A 20,913-nucleotide genomic window follows, 5' to 3' on the forward strand; every position below is an offset into this window, starting at 1 on the left:
CGATGCATGATTATGAAAGGGCGCTCTGGGTCCGGACCGGTAGATGTGTATGGAGTCAAGGCTTTTCGGTGAGGTTTGCGACGGTGTTTGGTGCGGGTTTCGTACTTTTGCTGTTGACGTCAACGAACTTGGGCGCGTTCAAATAGATCATTTCACACTGCACATTGCACGACGTAGATGTTACTTGTTTGCTCAAATCAAGACAATCAATCTTTGTTATGCAGAACCGGGTCGTTTCTAATGCTGTGTGTGCTTGGTATAAGTCAAAATGTCTCCCACCCTCTACAGCTCGTCTATTACGTGCGTCTTTTCGGCAGGCGGCTCCTCCCAGTTCCGACTCTTCGTGTTCTTCTCCTCGACCGTCTTCTCGCCCTCGCTCTTGATATCTTCCTTCTTGGGCGCTTCGGCCGGCAGACCCTTACGCTTGCGGTCGAGCACGGCAATCTCGTCATCGTACACAGTCCACTCCGGAACCTGGCGGCGCGCGCGGTCGAGCTTGGGCTCCTTGGTCTGCGGGTTGTTGCACAAATCAATCGTCTTGGCCTCGCGCTGGCTCTCGTCCGAACACCAAGTCTCGCACCACAACCACTCCTGGGGTAGGCTGTGGATGGGAATCTGGAACTGCATGTGGTTCGGCAGGTCTTGGTCCAGGTTGGCCAGGGAGTTGGGGTCGGCGCTGAGCGAGTGGTAGGTCTGGCGCAGTCGGTCCCCGGCGGCGAGCTCGCGGAAGCGACGGAGGTCGACGACGTAGAGGGCCGAAATGTGGTAGGGTTGGCCACGGAGGTAGTTAGCCCAGTAGCCCTGCTTCCAGAATCGGAAGCCCTCCATCTCGGTGCGGGAGTCGCACATGGGCGTGAAGCCGTAGGGCTTGCCCTCAAGGTCGTGGTTGACGAGGTTGATCATGTCTGTGCGGACGATCTGGTCGGCGTCGACGAAGATGACCTTGTCGAGAGAGAGGGGGAAGAGGACGTCGAGGAAGAGGATTTTGTAGCCCCAGATTTCGCGCTGTTTCTCCTTCTGTTGGCGGAGCCAGTGCGGCCACTTGAAGGTCACCATCTCATACTTGAAGCCATACTCCTTGGCCATGTGGGGAATGAAGTCCTTGAAGGACGGGGAGAGGAATTGCTCGATGAACCAGAACTTGACGGTGTGCTTCGTGTTCTTCATGACGCTGACCATCATAATGTTGAGCATGCGCTCGTAGAGATGGCCACTGGCGACGGAGAAGATGTTGATTTCGGCGTGTTCCTCGTCTGAGACAGACTTGGTCTTCTTGCCGAGGATGCCCTCGGCGAACTTAAGGCCGCGACCGACAATGCTGTTGTCTTCGGGTGACTCAGCGAGGACGTCGGCCTCCTCTTGGCCTGGCTTACGCGACAAGCGCGGGTAAAGAGTTGTCCCCTGGAAGTCCATCAACACCACCTCAGTGCCTTCGTCGCCTGGCACAGGTGTCCATCCCTTGGCGCCGATGGAATCGATGGTGTAGATTTCAGAGCTTTTTCCTTGCTTAAGTTGAATGTTGTAGAAGCCTGGATTGGCCTTGAACTGGAAGTAGCCAAGGTTCGCCATGACAATAGTGTCGGCGAAATGAGGTTCTTTCTCAGTGCCCAGCACAAGCTGCGCACCGCGTGGGGGTTGCGTGGCTCCACCCTCACGAGAATGGCCTTCAATGAGAATACTCTCCAGCTCGTAAGAAGCGTAAACATTTGTCTTGACAGAGCTCAGCTTGATGTTGTCAGGATCGTGCACGGAGATCTTGGGCGCCACTAGCCATGAAGGAGGGACATCCATGCCAGCGTTGAGAAGCGCTTCAGAAGGCAAGTTCTTGAAAGAGGCCTCGAGAGCTCGCACCTTGCCAGCCTGATCAAAGGTGGGCTCGGACTCAAGAACGTATCGGAAGAATCTCTTCACTGGCAGCTCGTCAATCTTATCTTTTGGGTTGAGGAAGAGCTTCAGGTAAACGCCTTCAAGTTCGGAAACGACCTTCAGAATCGGGGCCCATCGCTGAGCCTGTTCACTGGCAGGATTCAAAAGACCAACCAACTGAATGCTGGAAGCTTCTGGGTCGCCGATCTCAATCGCCGTATAGGTTGAGTTCCAAGTGTCGTAGGCACTGACTCGCATTGAAGGCGCGGATTCGAAGATACCCTCGGGCAGGTCAGACATGGTGGAAAGAGCCGTAACAGACGTGATCTTGGCCGCTGCGACAGGTCCGGAGATCTTGTCACTCAAGCCAAGCTCATCAACGGCTGCATACACAGGCAGGATACGAGCCTTCTGTTCGAAGTCGAGGAGGTACTGGAAGTCGTCGGCCTCGAAAGGCTCGTCGGCGGTGAAGGGTCCGACTACTCGTCCGTTCAGAATGAGTACATTCGATCCGGGCTTGATGGCAGCGAAAGATAGGAAATCGTTCAATGCTGCGGTGTGCATTGCATCGGTGTCGCTACCAGCTTTCTCGACAATCGCCTTGATGTCAGCCGGAGTCTCGACCTTGATAGGCTTGTCATTGTTCTTCAATGCAGTGTTCACTGCAGCAGCCGTAGCAGAGCTTTCAGGGTTATGGAGGATGTCGAGGCGAATGCCAGGGTTGTTCCGGCGGAAGTCCAGTGCAGAGAGAAGAAGCTCAGCTCCAGCGTCGGTGGTAACGTCAGTAACAACCGTCAAAACTGCCCAATTCTCCTTGGTAGAGTCGGCGTATGCCTCAATGACTGGAACCTTGCTGAAGAGATCGTCATGATCGGTATAAATCTTGTTGACATCCAAGATCTTGAGAGACTTGTCGTCCTCGGGGTAGATGTACGTGTTGCGTCTCTTAACGGCCTTCTCAATAAAAAAGTCCGGAACCCACATCTCGTCGTCAATCATGCCCATGTAGACAGCGCGCTGAATCGTTTGCAAATCATTTGCGGCCTTCACGCTCATCGCCTGTAGCCAGTTGTTCTCTCTCGGGACTGGAACGCCATCGATGAACACTGGGGGGACGGGAGTGTTGGCGTTGAGTCTCTTGACCCAGTGCTGAGCGAGTTTAATCACCTGTTGAGCTCCTTCAGACTGCAACACGTCGTCAAAAGTAACAGCCGTGGCTTCAGGCAGCAGTTCACGATCCTTGATAGCCTTTTCGAAGACAGTTGCATCGGCCTTGTCGGTCTTGGAATCTTGCAAAGCAATGTCCAAGTAGTCGACGAACGCGTCCATACCGTAGCTGTCAAGGAGGTAGTAGAGGATCTTGGCGATGCCGGTGGCCTCCTCTGTAGGAGTCAAGGGGACCAGACCGAATCGGAGGGGAAGTTTTCGCTTCACAAAGGAATTGAGCTGGGCGACGACACTTAGGTCATCGACCTTGGAGAAGTCGACGGGGACGATGAGATTGAAGATATCTCGGCGGACGGGAGGAAGCTGGCCAGGATAGACGCGTTGGAGGAGCTAGCAATAAGTTAAAACGGAACAACTCGGGAAGTGGGAATAGTCTCAGCTTACCGACATGAGGTCCGTAGGGAAGTTCTCATACTGCTCATCCTTCTCAAGATCATTGAGAAAGATGATAACCTTACCCTCTTCAATGTCATCCGTCCAGTCAAACCGTGGAGGCTCGTCTTCTGCCTTGGACTCGGCAACCTTAGGATGGCCCAAAAGGGCCACGGCCTGGCCACCGGTGAATCCAAGGTCGCGAACGCCATCAATGAGCTTGCGTTCGCGGCGGAGAAGGTCGATCAGAGTAAAAGCCTCGATTTGACGTTCAATGAGCTGAACGCCGTTCATCCAAAGCACATTCATGCCGCTCGGGACGAGTTGTTGACGGTTTTGTTGGTGCTCGGCGAGAAACTTGTCCGAAACGTTATGCGCAGCAATCGACGCTGAAAACTTGGGGAAATCCTGCGTGAGCTTGAGCAAAGCATCGAAGGGCTTCTGATTCTGCATGACGAACGAAGCTGCCTTCAAGCCGAGTTGCTCAAGCTCCGACTTTGCCAGAGGCTTCAGGTCTGCCACATCCTCCTCGGCGTCCAAGACCTCCTCTGAGGTGATCTTCTTTTCGGAGTCGTCCGCATGAGCCTCGCGATCGTCAATCACGATGTAATCAGTCCTCTTCAATGCCAGCTCCACGCCATAACCACTGACAGGTAGCGGATCGTTGTAGCTACCCGGCGGCTTGGTGTAGCGCACTCTGTATTCGATCTCGCCGTTGCGGGCCTTCTGCGCTAGCGCACTGTGGAATGCGCCAAATGCGGACGAGGTCGGATCCGCGTAGAGGACGGCTGGATTGCCTGAACCCAGAGTCCGATCGAAGGGCAGAGCCTTCGCCTCTGTCAGTTTCGTGTCCTGCGGGCTGTCTAAGGATGGGGTGCAGTATTGCTTTCCTCCCAATTCAGCCCACACTTGGCATGCGTCCTGGGCATCGGGCTCGATCTTCGGTTCGACAGCAGTTTGATAGTATTGATAGTGAGCCTCGACTCGCGGGGCGGCTGTTCTCAAGGAAAGAGCCAACTTGAATGTCGAGAGGGCATCGGGCGTTTTGATGTGTCCGTCATCGCGGAGGAGTTGAAGGAACTTGTCGTACACTTCCTTGTCGGTCTTGGAGTCGCCGAAATGCCCGCTGGCAATACGGTCGAGTAGAGGGAAGTATGACGTTGCGTTCTCACTTGCGGCAGTCTCTCTGGGAAATCGAGGTCAGCTCACTCACGATGCCACCAACAATGGGACTTGCGCAGCCTACAGCAACTCGAGAAGGTAAGGGCCCGACGGGAACGCTGCCTTCATATCCACAGTGACGGAAGGAACTGCCGCAACGTTGACGGCGGCCAGCAACGTCAGGGCAAGGCCCATTGGCAGCTGGGACGGGCGCACCATTGCGTAGGAGAAATTGCGACGGCCTGCGCGGGCTGTCCTCCGGAATGGTACTTGCGTTCAGTTGGTGGCTGTGGAAGGATGTAGTTGCTCCCGGTGGGAGATAATTAGCTCGGTGTCGCTTTCGAATTTCTTGGAGACAGGTAAACAAGGCTAGGCCGCCTGATTATTTAGCTATCTGCTCCGGTCGCATGGCACTTGTTGCGAGAATGTTTGGAGGGGTTCCAGAAATATGTCCGCCTAGGCCCAAGGAGGTAGTGCAATGTTCCAGGTGTAAGTGAAGCCCGCCTTCTGAACACATTGACAAAAGAGCTCTCCCAAAGCAGACTAGCGCCACGGTCGCCAGGGGTCGTAGGTCCACCCGAAAATGTGGCAGAAAACCGGCCTTACTGGAGGGGCAATGACAGGCGGCTCTTTTGGACACCTCTAGCTTTTTGGCAGGGGCGGCCACTGCCCGGTCCACGGGTCGGGTCGGGTGTCCAGTGTCCGGGCGGTGAGATGCCGGAGGACGGCGGAACTCTCTTGCGACAGCTCCTGTCAATCGGCGCCATTCGGGACCCACCTTAAACCCACACTTTACAGATGGCCACGAAGCGGAATTGTTACTAGGGGCCTGAGACGAGGAAGTGGCCTTTACGTATCTTGTCTACATCTGCGTGTCCAACCACTTCTCACCGCGCCTCAACCTACTCTTCGTGACCCGTGAATGTCACTATCTCCCCCCGACTCCAGCTGTACCTGATTCTGGTCGGTAAGCTGGCCTGCACCTGAATATTTCCCTCTGAGGTGCCGCCTGTTTCTCTAGTTGCTTGCTAGAAGCTCCAGCTTCACCTCCCCGCCAAAAATGCAGGCCTCCTCGGGCATGTTGACCAAGGTATGTCGGCAGCTGGCGCATTGGGTCGAGATCCCACTACGCATAGACTCGATTGCTCACAATCATTGCAGTTCGAGTCGAAGTCTTCGCGCGCGAAGGGCATTGCCTTCCACCCCAAGAGGTGAGCTAGCTATTCACTCTCCCCCAACTTCCTACCACGAGACGGCCCCCTTGCTGACGTATAGCTTCCAGACCATGGATCCTCGTCGCCCTCCACTCATCCACCATCCAGCTTTGGGATTACCGCATGGGAACTCTGATCGATCGATTCGAAGAACACGACGGACCGGTTCGAGGAATTGACTTCCACAAGACGCAGCCCCTCTTCGTGTCGGGAGGCGACGACTACAAGATCAAGGTTTGGTCCTACCAGACCCGGCGATGTCTGTTCACCTTGAACGGCCATCTCGACTACGTCCGAACCGTCTTCTTCCATCACGAGCTGCCATGGATCTTGTCGGCTTCCGACGACCAGACCATCAGGATATGGAACTGGCAAAATCGCTCTCTGAGTGCGCACAACCCCTGGGATACCTTGGTCGCGATGCAATGGCTGACTTACCGTGACTTGTAGTCTGCACAATGACAGGACACAACCACTACGCAATGTGCGCCCAGTTCCACCCCAAGGATGACCTCGTCGTCTCCGCCTCCCTCGACCAGTCCGTCCGAGTCTGGGACATTTCCGGCCTGCGCAAAAAGCACTCGGCACCGACATCGATGACTTTCGAAGACCAGGTCGCCCGGGCGAACCAGAACCAGACCGATATGTTTGGCAACACCGATGCGGTTGTCAAGTTCGTTTTGGAGGGACACGACCGCGGTGTCAACTGGGTTGCTTTCCACCCAACCATGCCCCTCATCGTGTCTGCCGGCGACGACCGCCTCGTCAAGTTGTGGCGCATGAGTGAAACGAAGGCCTGGGAGGTAGACACATGCAGAGGGCATTTCCAGAACGCCTCGGGCTGCTTGTTCCATCCTCACCAGGACTTGATCCTTTCCGTTGGCGAAGATAAGACGATCCGAGTCTGGGACCTCAACAAGCGCACCGCAGTCCAGTCCTTCAAGCGCGAGAACGACCGATTCTGGGTCATTGCTGCCCACCCCGAGATCAATCTGTTTGCCGCTGGTCATGACAACGGTGTCATGGTCTTCAAGCTTGAGAGAGAGCGCCCTGCATCTTCAGTTTACCAAAACAACCTTTTCTACATCACCAAGGAGAAGCATGTCAGGTCTTACGACTTCCAGAAGAATATCGAGAGCCCGACCCTCCTGTCGCTGAAGAAGCTCGGCAGCCCGTGGACTCCTCCCAGAACTCTCTCCTACAACCCGGCTGAGCGCTCTGTCTTGGTTACTTCACCCTCCGACAGCGGCTCCTATGAATTGATTAACCTTCCCCGTGACGGATCTGGTGCGATCGAACCTACCGAGTCCAAGCGCGGCCAGGGTAACTCCGCCATCTTCGTCGCGCGCAACCGCTTCGCGGTTCTGAACACCTCCGGCCAAACGATCGACATCAAGGACTTGTCCAACAACACCACCCGATCTTTCAAGCCCCCTATTGGAACTAGCGACATCTACTTTGGTGGCACTGGCAACCTGCTCATCATCACACCGACTGCTGTCCACCTTTACGACATTCAGCAGAAGAAGAGCGTTGCTGAGTTAGCTGTCAACGGTGTCAAGTATGTTGTTTGGTCAAATGATGGCTTGTACGCTGCGCTACTGAGCAAGCACAACGTCACAATCGTCACCAAGACTCTGGAGCAAGTCAGCACTCTCCACGAGACGATCCGTATCAAGAGCGCAACCTGGGATGATGCTGGTGTCCTCTTGTACTCGACTCTGAACCACATCAAGTACACTCTTCTCAACGGTGACAATGGTATTGTCCGCACCCTTGATCAGACTGTTTACTTGGTTCGTGTTAAGGGCCGCAATGTGTACTGCCTCGACAGAGCTGCCAAACCCAAGGTTCTGCACGTCGACCCCACCGAGTATCGCTTCAAGCTTGCCCTTGTTAAGAGGAACTACGAGGAGATGCTTCACATTATCCAAAACTCCAGTCTCGTCGGCCAGTCCATCATTTCTTACCTCCAGAAGAAGGGCTACCCCGAAATTGCCCTGCAGTTCGTTCAGGACCCGACTACCCGGTTCGAGCTTGCGATTGAGTGTGGCAACCTAGATGTTGCTGTTGAAATGGCTAAGGAGCTTGACCGCCCTAAGCTATGGCAGAGATTGAGCTCCGAGGCGCTGGCCCACGGCAACCATCAGGTTGTCGAAATGGCTTACCAAAAGCTCAAGCAGTTTGACAAGCTCTCGTTCCTCTACCTGTCTACCGGTGATCACTCTAAGCTCGCCCGCATGGCCAAGATTGCTGAGCACCGTGGCGACTTCACTGCCCGGTTCCAGAACGCTCTTTTCCTCGGCGAGGTTGAGGACAGAATCCAGATGTTCAAGGAGATTGACCTCTGTAAGCCAATTCGAATACGAAAACGTTCAACTCGCTAACTTGTGACAGACCCTCTGGCGTACATGACCGCCAAGTCCCACGGCATGGACGAGGAATGCCAAGCCATTCTGGAGGCTACCGGTCTTACCGAGGACCAGTTGGAGACTCCTACTATCGGAGAAGCCCTGACTCCTCCCAAGCCTGTTGTTCCCACTTTCAAGGCAAACTGGCCTACAAAGGCGACGTCAGTGTCCGTCTTCGAGAAGGCTCTCCTCGGCCAGGTCGAAGGTCTGTCGTTGGAGGACCAGCCTACAGCGGCTAACGGATTCGACGATACTGTCGAGGACGACGCGGCGAAGAAGAACGGCAACCTCATCGATGCCGAGGACGACGATGATGCTGCTGGCTGGGATCTGGGCGAGGACATTGTCCCGGAGGTTGACAGTGACTTCGTCAACGTAGACAGCGCGGAGGCCGGCGGCGCTGGAAGCAGCGAGGCTGACCTCTGGGCTCGTAACTCTCCTCTGGCTGTGGACCATGTTGCCGGTGGCTCATTCGAATCGGCCATGCAGCTTCTCAACAGGCAAGTGGGTGCGGTCAACTTTGCGCCACTTAAGCCTCGCTTCCTTGAGGTCTACCAGGCATCAAGGACATATCTGCCAGCTTCTGCGGGTCTTCCTCCGTTGATCAACTACGTGCGACGCACTGTCGAGGAAACAGATCCGAGAAAGGTGCTGCCGATTGTGCCCCGCGATCTCGAATTCCTCGCCACCAACGATCTTCAACAGGGTTACAACTCCATGAAGACCAACAAGCTTGAAGATGGCCTAAACGTCTTCAAGGGCATCCTCCACGCCATTCTCATTAACGCTGTGTCCAGCGAGAGCGAAGTTGCCGAGGCGAAAAAGCTCATCACGTCTGCCAGCGAATATGCAGTCGCTATGGAAATCGAGCTCAGCCGCCGCCAGCTTGGCACCAGCGCCGACCAACTCAAGCGCAGCCTGGAGCTGTCCGCCTACTTTACCATTCCTAAGATTGAAGTTCCTCACCGTCAACTTGCCCTCCACAACGCGATGCAGCTGGCCATCAGGAACAAGAACTACAACTCGGCGCTGAGCTTCGCCAACCGCATTATCGCGAACGGCGGCTCTAGCAAGCTGACCGAGAACGTAAGTGGCAACCGAATTCCCATCCCTTGAGCATCTTGAACTAACTATTTCATAGGCCAAAAAGGCAAAGGCACAGTGCGAGCGCAACCCGTCGGATGCGATCAACATCGAGTTCGACCAGTTCGCCGAGTTTGAGATTTGCGCAGCAAGCCACACACCCATCTACAGCGGCACTGCGTACGAAGAATGTGCCTTTGACGGTTCCAAGTACCACAGCAAGTACAAGGGGACCGTTTGCAAGGTGTGCGAGGTGTGCGAGGTTGGCAAGCACGGCAGCGGCTTGAAGCTCTTCGCGTAAGAGAGTACTATAATGGGTTTCAACCAGTGATGAAAAGCTGCCGGAGACGCAGTTTTCTCGGCCAGAAGTGGGCGGTCTTGGGAAAAGTTACTGTAGACAGGGCCGAAGGTCTGAATGAAGTCCCAGACTTTTGATTGTTAGCAATAGTTTGCGGGAGACGAATATATGTCATCTTTTGATCATGATGCTTCTTTTAACTCCAGGGTGCTGCGCATTTTCCCGAACCTTTCGTCTATTTCATCACATCTATGACGTCGATAGCAGTATGTTTAATGAGCACTGCGTACTCCAGATATCACCAGTGTTTATCGCATGTGCCATTGCTGCGGAGACCGTCAAACGCCAAAGCCTGGATTCCAATGTCCATGCCCCCAATTTCATGGTCTATCGCGTGATATTAGTAGTACAACTGAAAACAACCACCCTCTTCTCAGCCACGATCGTCTTTTACACAATGGTCTCGAGTTCTCTGGCGTAGCCCAACGTGTTCTCTATCACCATCTTGCTCATCTCCTTCTCTTGGGTGCCATCCTCGGCGGCGGCCTCAGCGGTATCGGGGAAGAGGATCTGGCCGTCCTTCAGGATCCAGCCGCGCTGCTGGGCAAACGAAATGACATCGCCTTCGGAGTCGAGGAAGAGGAGGGACTTTGCGGAGCTGATGGGCAGACTCGGGTAGGCACGCTCGCTGCTGGAGGCGATTTCGGAGCGGATCTGGAAGGTAAGAATCTGTGGTGTCTGTCAGCGCGTGTCCCTGCCACAATGTGAAGGAAGAAGAATATCGGGTCCAGCGTACCTCTGAGAAGACGCCGTACTCCTCGCAGGGCACGTCACGGCTCTTCATGGCGTTCCACACACGGTCGTAGCTCCCCTCCATCAACCATCTCTCCAAACGAATGGGGTAACCCAGGTATCTGTCGCCCTCGACGGCGCCGCTATCGCCGCCGCCCTCGCGGTTGGCCAGGCTCTCGAGCTCGGAGTGGAACTCGGCGTAGCGGCCCTGGGTAAGCAGGAGCAGCAGGTACAGGCCGGTAACCTTGTTGCGCTCGGGGACGTTGGGTGGAAGGACATTCGAGGGCAGCTCGTAGAAGGGCTGGAGCTGCTGGACGTAGCGTGTGAAGGCGTCCGGGTTCTTGGCGCGGATGGAGGCAAGGGCGCCGAGTTCGTACGTCTCGCGGGCGAGGGCGAGGAGGTCGGCGGAGGTTGTGGAGGAAGGGGTAAGGGCGTTGAGCTGAAGAAGGTGCAGCTTGGCTTTGGAGAGGTGGGCGGCGGAGTCGTTGTAGGAGAGGGAGGAGCCCTTTTGGCGGAGAGTGGTGAGAATCTGTTGGAGGCTGCGGTCGGCCATTGTGGCGGGGTGCGCTGTTGCAGAGGGGACTAGGGATCTTGGTTCCGTCGATTGGATTTAGGGAGGTATATTTGCACTTGTTAGAGACGGATGTATCGCTGGGGGTTGTTGTGGACGTGGTTTGCTGGCGTTGGTTGTGATGGTGATGTTGTGTCCGGATGCTCTGGGTGTTGTATTGATTGCTTGCGGTGGTGTTTGGTTGCTGCGTTTGGCTGCTAGGCTGAGAGGCTGACGAAAGGTGCCGTCAAGCTGGGAGGAGCCGTGCTGGGGTCTGTCGAGGTGGTGCTAGCCGCTTTCGGATACCACCGGGGAAGCTCTGAGGTGGCCGTGAAGTAGTCGATCACGTGCTACGGAGTAAAACTCTCCGTCATCCGACTAGCTGGGCTCCCGTCGGTAGGTGGATATCGGTCAGCCTCGGTCAATTGTCACCCTTGCCAAGTTAGATCTCGGTGAGGGGTCTCACAGTCAGATTTGCAGTTCCCCAGCTTCCACGTCCAAAATGATTCGACTAAGCCCATTCAAGCGAAGCATTCTTTACTTACGCTACTGATGCAACGCGCTTCACACTTGTGGATAGCTCGAAGTGAAGGTCACGCGATTCCGAATGGCCGCCTTTCAACCAGAGCCCGCGATCGGCAGCGATATAAGGCCAATTCTCGCACCAATGCCCCGTGACCAGCTCCAAGCGCAATCGGTCAACAGGTTCGACGGCGTAGACCGGCGGCTAGTTGGTATGGAAACTACTCAGCCTTATGACTCGGTCCCTACTTGAACCACTATGCAGCATGGGAAGTCGATCATGGTTGTTGCAAGCGTACTGGACACCTAGGCAGGTACTTTGCTCGTACATAAACAATTGAAAGTCACTTGGCCGCGGAAGTGTCGGATTCCGTGCTGGAAGTTTTAGGTGCTGACAGGAATGTCGCCGTCCACACAATTGGGTAAACTCCAAGCTGTGTTGATCTGCCGCAGCACCACCGGCCCACGAATCCGATGGCGAAGCAAGCCGTGGTATTCTTGACGGCTTTGGAATGTAGTTGGTCGCGCGCGGCAGAGCGGCGGCTGCTTGACGAGCCGGGAACGTTGGGATTTTGACGCGGTGTTTCAAGTTACCTGCCCCTTTGAGGCGATTACGCATGAGCGCCCGCGATGCGCCTCGTGGACTGTCAGGCTTATGTGGTGGCTAGTGCTACAGGGCACAGCCTGGGAGGGGGAAGACGATTTCGGCTGGCAGGAGAGATGGGATGATTGCCGTGGGCCTCCATTGAGACGTGGAGTTCAGGGGGGCTGGGATGACTGGTGGAAGGTCATGGAAGACGACTTTGTTGTTGTGCGGCTTCTGAGGACGATGTTTCATCTGGTCTGGCCACGAGTTGATGATATGCGGTTACATCCAGTTGCGGAATGTCATCTGTGCAAGATATTGCAGGGTATAACCAGATCGACCCAGGATGCAGCTATTCAAGCCCCTGAGCAGTCATAAATTTGCAGTTCCAATGATGACTAGGCTGACGCTTCCTAGCACATCTTGCGCGATTACAAGAAGCTCGAGATTCTCCTCGGCTGGGAGCCAACGGGGCCAGTTGCGGGATTGAATGTCACCTTCAAAAAGTCTTGATTTCCAAACATAGAAACATAGTCTCGATGTTGTGGCTGAGCAGAGGCGCACAATGGGAGGACCAGGGCCAGGTACCTGGCCTGTACCCAAGCACCCGCCTATCGGGAAATGGTTCACCTGGACTGGCCATGAACATATCAGAATCAAAGTGCAAAGATGCATGAGTGTAAGTGTCCATTCCATTAGGTTCCATGTTGACCTGAGCGTCCCGTTGGAACAGCGACTTTACTGCCCAAGAAACAACCCTGCCCGCTAACTGGAAGGCGGGAGCAGTAATAGGAAGGCACGATTGGCAGGTGCGCACTTGCCTTCTGTCAAATGAAGAATCAACATCCAATATTTCTGCGCAGCTGCCTATCTCACCTACATGGAAGGCCGGATAGGGCGGGTGCGGATTATTGTCCCATCTTTTCTGTATATTTTCAATTTTCCTCTGTTCATTCGTCTTGGTGTCTTTTATCCAAGCCGCATGAGTCTCAATTTTTCGGAGCTGTTGGCCAGGCCATCCAGTCATCGCCCCGACTGCCTCCCATTTTGTCGATCTAGAATTACCTTAATCCCAGCCGGCACTGACAAACCTTCGTCTTCTCTCGCCGTTCAACCGACAGGCAAGACATGACAAACTCCTACGAATACACATGGCCATACGCGCGGCATCTCCAGGGCCCTGCGCCGGCATCCGGTCGAGATCCACCAAACGACGGCGCCAACAGTCGCGGTGGAACTCCCGCTGGACCTGGACCGCATTCCATCTCCGGCTCTTCAAACCGTTGGCACCAAATCGGTAAGTCAAAATTGGACTTGCTCCCCCTTTCCCCTCTTCCTCAGCTGCTCCGGTCTAGATTCCTGAAGCATCTCATTTTATTACACCCCAGCTCTGCTTTGCTACGCTGCTGTTGACGCTGGCTCGTCTCTTCTTCGAACAAATTCCGTACCGGCACCGTCCGCGCGAAGGATATCACGGGCAGATCGAATATGGCAGTCGAGATACGTACACCACACTACAGTCAAGCACGCCCTCCCTGCGCCGCCTTATGCACCTGGGTGCCATGTGCACATGCCAAACCGCCCCCTTGAAGGATTATGGCTGCTGAGGTCTTCGATGACGATACGCCGTCACTCGCTCCTCTCGCTTTCTGCCGTTTGAATTACCACGGACTTCCAGCGCCTACATTATGCTTGTCAAAGGAGCCATCCTAGTCGCAGACGGGATGGACGAGCGCCGAATAATGGAAGGGCTCGCCAACGGCTATTCATATTGCCTATATTACATGCCTCATCCTGGGCCACTCTCGATTACCTTTCGGTACTCTGTACCTGATCAGCACAACCGGCCACCCCCTGCTGCGCCATCCACCAAGTACAGACGAAGTCCCTTTTCGACTTTCAGCTTGCAGCACGCGGCAGCACATTCTCAAAGCCAACGGCCACGCGGGGCACAAACAACAGCAAACTACGCAGTCCTAGCGGTGACATCCCTTAAGTTACCTCGCACTTGGTGCTGCGGCTTGGGTGGGCGGTGGAGCGGCATCTCACAACGAACCCCTCCTTCTCTATAACTTCCCTGACAAGTCCCGCTCCTGAAATCATGGGGACACGCGCGATCCCCCTTCCTCTTGACCCTGTTCCTCAAGAGAAGAGAAATGCGACTCTGGCACCTGGCACACCCATCCAGTCGAGCTCCAATGTTTCACTAGCCAAAACTGAGCACAAAAAAAGGGGACGCGAACAACATGTCTGCACGCTAAAAAGAAAGGGCCCGCCGTCGCAAATTCCGATGCTTTGAGCTTCGTCCCTCTCCACCCCGCTTCCGGACGCACTCAGTGTCATTCCTTCGAGACCACTGGCCAAAGAGACAACGAGAGAGCGAGTGAGAGCGAATCTTGGGCACCTCAGAGCGAACAGGAAGAGGCCTATTTTCCGCCCTTCAGCAACCCACACCAAGGTACATACATACAAACCTACATACCTACACAGCAGACAGCCACAACTCAAGTCAGCCCGGCCTCTTATTCCTCATTTTCGCCTATTTTCCCCCGTCCGATTCTGGCCCTGACCCGATCCTGGCTGAGTGGTCCAGAGAGGAAAGAGACCGTCAGACGACAACCCGGCAGCACCCAGCACATTAGCAACTCGGGGGCTCCAGCAGAAGGCGGCCGGCCACAGCAGTGTCAGCAAAGCAGAGCACCTACCTGACAGGCAAAACGAGCCCAGGAGAAAAGAAAAAAAAGCTAGCGGTGGCTCCAACCTAAACGTCATTCGAGTCAACCCCCCGCTGACTGGTAACCTCCTATTTATGCAGCTGCACCTCAGCCCAAAAACACAACTGAAGAGCCCGAGATGTCCAACTTCGGCGCAACCTTCGTCCCTGGAGGGTTCGACGACTATTACATGCCCGAGGTCGTTGCACCTTCGCCTCAGCGGTACGCGTATTCTTTCATTTTAATCTTGGGCGGATCATTTCATGGGTCCTCCTATCCGCCCGCTACAACTGGCGATGGGGCCGCCATCCTGCGGCGCCGAGCCTTTGTTCCCTTTTTCTCTCAGCCTGTTGCTGACATGATCTCTTCTCCAGTGTGACGCCCCAGGTCCCCCAGAACATGCAAAACGACCTTCAGCGCATGGAACTCGAAGCCCGCGAAGTCGACCCGAACCGCCGCGACCCCAACATCGTTAACCGTCACGGCCGCGAGCCGTCCCTGTCCTCCGTTCTCAAGCCCACCGACGCTGGCGCACCTGCCTTGCCCCCCAAGGGCTACACCAACCCCTCCGCTGCCGCGCCCTCTTCCGACAACTTCAAACCTTTTCACGAGGACAGCGCGAGCGGCAGTCACCATACCATGCGGCCGAGCGCGACGCCGTCCTTCTCCCCCTTTCCCAAGGTGAAGGGCGACAATATACCCCCAACCGATGAGGAGAAGGAGGAGATTTTGTGGAACGCCCGCGAACATGTCCTGCACTCCAACAATGTTTCCATGCAGCTGTCCTGGGCTCGTGACACTTTGGCTTGGGCCGAGATTGTCTCCGAAGCCAGGTCCAGGGACCCGGAGAGCGGCCGTCAAACACCAAAGGTCGAGCACGAGCTGCGTACCGACGCCTTCAACATCGTCGAATACTTGGTTGGCCAAGAGCATCCCGAGGCGCTCTTCATGAAGGCGAAATGGCTCGAGTTTGGCAAGTTCGGCTGCCGTCCTGACAAGAGAGATGCCTATGCAAAGTACACTCGCGCTGCAGAGCTCGGCTACGCGCGTGCTGAGTACCGCTTGGGCATGCTGTTCGAGAACTCCAACGATTACAGCAAGGCCGTCGAGCACTACTACCTAGGCCTGCGACTCAAAGACTCGGCAGCCATGTACCGCCTGGGAATGATGAGCCTGCTGGGCCAGCACAACCACCCCAAGGACTACCAACGCGGCTTGGATCTCATCAGAGAAGCAGCAGACCTGTCGGACGAGGATGCGCCACAGGGTTCTTACGTCTATGGTATGCTCCTTGCGAAAGATCTTCCCGACATCGAAGTTCCCGAGGCGTTGCTTCCTGTCGACCTGCCATTGGCCAAGATGTACGTCGAGAAGGCGGCTTACCTCGGCTTCGCCAAGGCTCAATTGAAGATTGGCCAGGCTTACGAGCTCTGCCAGTTGAGCTGCGACTTCAATCCGGCTTACTCCATTCACTACTACGGCCTTGCCGCTCAGCAGGGTCAGCCTGAAGCTGCGCTTGGAGTCAGTCGTTGGTTTCTGTTCGGATACGAGGGCATCTTCAATAAGAATGAGCAGCTCGCGTTCAAGTACGCACAGGACGCCGCCAACGCCAAGCTGCCAACGGGCGAGTTTGCGATGGGCTACTACTACGAAATCGGTGTTTACGTCCCCAAGGATCTTCGCCAGGCCAGATTCTGGTATGAGGCAGCAGCCGATCACGGCAACAAGGACGCCGTCGGTCGCCTCGAGGCCTTGGATCACTCTAAGAGCTTGACCAAGGCCGACCACGAGACAACGACGCTCACAAGGATCAAGTCCCAGCATGGGTCTCAGCGCGGCAAGCGGCCTGATCGCTTCAAGCAGCCCAAGCAGATGCCGACGGTTTCGGAGAGCGCGCCGGCCACCCCTACCGACCCCGGATACCCCACCAACACATCTGCCCGGACATCTCCCCATCCGTCTCCGCGAGCCAACCCGACTGTTGCCCAAGACAACGTTGACTTCCCCGATCCGTCCAGACCCAGCAGCCGCGGCAGACCTAACGCCTTCAACGTCAATCTTGATGCCAACTTGGCAATTAGACCCAAATCAGCTGCGCCGTACCCCGAAGACGACAGGCCAGCGCCTCTCAACCTCAACCGGCCAAAGTCAACGGCCCCGTACCCCGAGGATGATCGGCCCGGCCAGCGACCTGGGGCTGGTCCGCAGCTCTCTCCTCACTACAGCAGCGGTGGCCGCCCTCCTGCTGGCCCTCACTCTGACCGCCCGGGCAGTGCCTTCGGAATACGTACCGGACCTGGCCCCCAGGGAATGGCTGGCAACGTGCGACCGTCGCAGTCGATGGGCAATATGATTCCCCCGGCTGGCGCGGACCCGCGGGGCCGTCCCATGACGGGCGGCTGGGACCAGTCCGCACACAGACAGCCGAGCCCGGGCCCTGGCGCCCGACCGGCTACCACCCAGCCGTACCCCATGTCTCCTGGTCTTCCCTCAAACCCGGCCGCGAACAAGCTCACCAAGCAGGGCCCCCAGCAGTTCGCCAAACCTCAGCCGTCACCTCCATTTCAGCAAGGGTACGGACCGAGCGATTACGGCCAACCCGTACATGCGCAGCCCGGCCGTGACTATGGTCCGAGAATGTCATCCATCCCTCCTGCCGAGCAATATGGCTATGGCAGACCGCCTAGTGCCGCACCCAACGGCGCGCCCTCGCGCGTCGACTCATTGCCGCTCAGTCCCTCGGGTAACCCGCGTCCACAGGGCGGACCCGGCGGCGCGCCTCGACCCTATGCCAACAGGCCAGATCTCGTTGAGCAGCCCGGTCGCGTTGGCAGTGCGCCCCCTTCGTCTCAGCCGCGACCCCAGCAGAAGCCCAGCCCGGCTCCCAGCGCAGCAACAATGCCTCCTCCGAAGAAACAAGCGACAGGCCAGGGACCCGCGACTTTCGAGGAGATGGGTATTCCCAAGGGCAAGGATGATTCGGACTGCGTAAGTTCATCTCGTCTCTTGACATATGGAGCACTTTGCTAACAAATGTACAGATCGTGATGTAAATTTCTCTCAGATACCACAGCCACTTGACGATGTGATGCTTTCCACTTTGATACCGGGGGTGGTTGGAGCGTTCGTGCATGTAGATAGACTTCCATTCAGGCCAAAGAGATGGCTAGCGGGAGTACAACAGCACCCGAAGAACAATTGCAAGAAATTTGATCATGTCTATGCCAAAGTCTGCTCGCGAATGCGGTCTTGAACCATTTACTCGTCCGAGATCCTTGCTTACTTGGTCTCAGAAGCAGCATATTGAGCAGCCAAAGGGGCAATGCAGTCTCTCAAACTGGTCCAGCTCTGTCCTCCTCGCACACGTTTCAACAACTCAGTCGCCCTCTCGTTGGCGACAGTGCCTTGGTCTTCGGCGAGATCGGGCACGTCGGCCGGGAAGCTGCGGTCTGATTGCGTCTCCCGAAAGACGGCCAGAAAATCGTTGATGGTGAAGCGGCCAGCGTACGCGATCAGGCGTTCTGATTCGACGTCCGGGGAGAGAAGGGCGGCGATGTGCATGTGAGCGATGTCGACTACGTCGCAAAACCATTCTACCTTGCGTCAGATCAAGCTGTTCGTCTTTCACCCCGTCGAAACTTACGAGCTGGGAACATGGAGATGAGCTCCGGCGATATATGGCCTTGCCACAGCGCTTTGAGAAGCCCAACTGCTGTCGGGAAGCCTTGGTGCTCTGGAAGGAGAACCCTACCCAGTGCGGCGTTCGGGACGACTACACGAGGTTCTCGGTCAGTAGATGTCAGGCACAAACGGTCGCACTGCGACTCACTCGAGTTCAACACAAATCCGGGCTTCTCCTCGGAAAACCACTTCCATAGTGCCTGCTCGGCTTTGGTCTTTGCGGCAGAGTAGGCGAGGTAACCTCCAGCCAGCCCACCAGGCCCCTTGCCGGAGTAGGCGATGGCGACGGCTTCCTCGTTGTAGGTGTCCGCTTTGACCTCGTACGGCACGCCTGGCTTCGGCATCGCGGCGGCGCCGGAGGAGGAGGTGTAGACGAGACGCTTGACGGACGGAGAGGCGGCGGCGCTGCGGGCTATGGAGAGGGTCGCGGCGACGTTGGGAGGGACTACGTTATCGGGGTTAGGGTCCATGTTCATGATTGCGACTGTGTGGATCGCGGCGTCGGCTCCTGTCGGTGAGTGTTAGTGAGAGTAGTCTGGACCCAATACTGGCAGGGCGGTGACCTTTGACGACCTCATCGAAAGCCCCATCTTTGGTTACTTCGGGCACGGCATGCAGGGTGAAGCGCCCTGCGCCGTAGGTCTTGTCGAAGTGGGAGGATAGCCAGGTGGTTTTGGAAGGATCGCGGACAGTACCCCGGACAAGGTAGCCGGCGGCGAGGAGCTGGTCTGCGATGTGGCTTGCGATGAAGCCATTCGCGCCGGAGACTACGACGGTGCTGTTCTTTGGGAGTGCGGGATCCTGAATGGTAAGGGGCGCCATGTTGAGGTCTTGGGGTGATGGGCTCGAGATGCGTTTGCTTGAGGGCTGAAATTGATCATGGTGAGAGATGAGGAAGAGCTTGCTGGCTTTTATGAAAGTTGGTCGTTCGGACTGTTGAGACAGAATTAAGTCCGTTAGAGGCGGCCAAGATATTGTTTCTGAGCTTCGTTGTCGTCATGAACGGCGTTGGTTGGGCTTCAAATGGTGGTATCCCACCGGGGCCCGGAGGAGATTATGTGAGCAGGCGCGGAGGGCGGAGCCGGTGGGAGGTCCGGTGTTGTGGGATGGGATGCATAAGCAACTTCTATTGACATCGGAACGAATGTGATGGAGCTTCTTGAAACATATCATGCGAGACTCCCAGCTGTGTTCGATGATGGTGTTCCAGAGGGCTAGCTTGTCATTAACCTTTCCCCGTTTTGCTCAGGCGCGGTACTATTGCGTTTGGGTCTAATCAGCAAAGCTTGACTTCTGTCAAGTTCATCTCTTCTTTTACAAAGAAAGCTTCAATTAGGATGGAAGGCATCGTCGCTGTATTGGTGCCAAGGAAATCGATGCAAGTAGCCGTGAAGATGCAGCCACTGTCACTCCACGTCACAGTCACACTCTTACCGCCGCCGTCCACCAACCAGTACTCGCTGAGGATTCAATGGTCGATTAGACGCATTATCCGCTTAAGGCCTGCTAGTGTAGCTAAATGAGAGTTGCGACGCACATGGTCCTCCCGAGCTCCAACCGCCAAACGAGAGTCAACCTGGATAGCTCTTTCATATGTTTCAGGTATGGAATCTTTTGGTGTCAATTGCTGTCGACTGCTGCGTGGTTGAATCATGGCGAGATCGAAACGGTGCGCCGTGTAGACAATCTCAGGCCTCCGGGACAATCTTCCCGATCGGGGTGAGCAAACAAACCTACCATGCACGGTGATTTTGATGAGCGATCTGCAGGAGTCTCGACGCGTTTTTCATATTGCATCTACCCGTCGGTCTCATCGAGTAACGTCTTCGGATTTTGTTTGCTTTGGCAGGATGGCGGGGTTGGTTGGTGTTGGTGTTTTCCTGCGGTCCGTCCCCATTTCGAGTACAAAACGAACATGTTTCCTTAGGTCTCCTTTTCGCCGCTCGCCGCCGTCCCAGCAAAATTGGTGTATTTTTGTAAAGATTCCGAGTATTTGGGTTTTGGTGACGGAAATTGCTGATTGAGGCTGGTGATAATTGCCGCTTGGGAAAGCACCAAACCTTCCGCAGCGGTCGTCTTCCATCCCATCCCGTCTTGAGATCGCTTCTTTCCTGATACTGCAAACAAAAACACTACGCTTCTTCGTAGTGTAGCGGGCTGGCTACCCTACCTCACCTTAGGTATCTCGCATTCACCCTTGGACTTTGTTGCCAATTCACCTCTACGGAAGTCGACGCGACGCGATCGACTGCAGTCCAGTGGTAGACGCGCCCATTCTTTCTTTTTCTTCCCTCCTTTTTTCTCTTTTTTTTCTCTCTCCCTCCTTCTCTCTCGCGTGGTCAACAATCTCCTGGTCGACCATTTCCTCGACATCCCTCCGTCCCTCCTCCACCCCACCCTCACTCACCTCAACTTCGACCTCGACCTTAAAGGTTG

General features: G+C 55.7%; 5 protein-coding genes across 5 annotated transcripts; 2 read left to right on the forward strand and 3 right to left on the reverse strand.

The window, feature by feature from the left end:
• Positions 1–282: 282 nt before the first annotated feature.
• CkaCkLH20_12100 (udp-glucose: glycoprotein glucosyltransferase) lies at positions 283–4,845 on the reverse strand (the record flags this gene model as incomplete). The annotated part of the gene is made up of 3 exons (XM_038894814.1): positions 283–3,423; positions 3,478–4,651; positions 4,712–4,845. 3 exons carry the CDS (start codon positions 4,843–4,845, stop codon positions 283–285), a joined length of 4,449 nt encoding a protein of 1,482 aa, XP_038739894.1.
• An 841-nt stretch (positions 4,846–5,686) lies between these two features.
• CkaCkLH20_12101 (coatomer WD associated region) lies at positions 5,687–9,635 on the forward strand (the record flags this gene model as incomplete). Its single annotated transcript, XM_038894815.1, has 6 exons — positions 5,687–5,716; positions 5,788–5,837; positions 5,909–6,228; positions 6,291–8,189; positions 8,238–9,337; positions 9,393–9,635. 6 exons carry the CDS (start codon positions 5,687–5,689, stop codon positions 9,633–9,635), a joined length of 3,642 nt encoding a protein of 1,213 aa, XP_038739895.1.
• Positions 9,636–10,082: 447 nt separating this feature from the next.
• CkaCkLH20_12102 (GANP/Nin1/mts3/eIF-3 p25 family protein) lies at positions 10,083–10,977 on the reverse strand (the record flags this gene model as incomplete). Its single annotated transcript, XM_038894816.1, has 2 exons — positions 10,083–10,361; positions 10,429–10,977. The coding sequence occupies 2 exons, from the start codon at positions 10,975–10,977 to the stop codon at positions 10,083–10,085; spliced, it is 828 nt and encodes a 275-aa protein (XP_038739896.1).
• A 3,958-nt stretch (positions 10,978–14,935) lies between these two features.
• On the forward strand, positions 14,936–17,826 carry CkaCkLH20_12103 (uncharacterized protein; the record flags this gene model as incomplete). The annotated part of the gene is made up of 2 exons (XM_038894817.1): positions 14,936–15,018; positions 15,171–17,826. The coding sequence occupies 2 exons, from the start codon at positions 14,936–14,938 to the stop codon at positions 17,824–17,826; spliced, it is 2,739 nt and encodes a 912-aa protein (XP_038739897.1).
• Positions 17,827–18,075: 249 nt separating this feature from the next.
• On the reverse strand, positions 18,076–19,299 carry CkaCkLH20_12104 (uncharacterized protein; the record flags this gene model as incomplete). Its single annotated transcript, XM_038894818.1, has 4 exons — positions 18,076–18,389; positions 18,440–18,568; positions 18,626–18,985; positions 19,041–19,299. The coding sequence occupies 4 exons, from the start codon at positions 19,297–19,299 to the stop codon at positions 18,076–18,078; spliced, it is 1,062 nt and encodes a 353-aa protein (XP_038739898.1).
• Positions 19,300–20,913: the final 1,614 nt, after the last annotated feature.

Source organism: Colletotrichum karsti (assembly GCF_011947395.1).
Source record: "Colletotrichum karsti strain CkLH20 chromosome Unknown Scaffold54, whole genome shotgun sequence".
Taxonomy (NCBI): Eukaryota; Fungi; Ascomycota; class Sordariomycetes; order Glomerellales; family Glomerellaceae; genus Colletotrichum; species Colletotrichum karsti.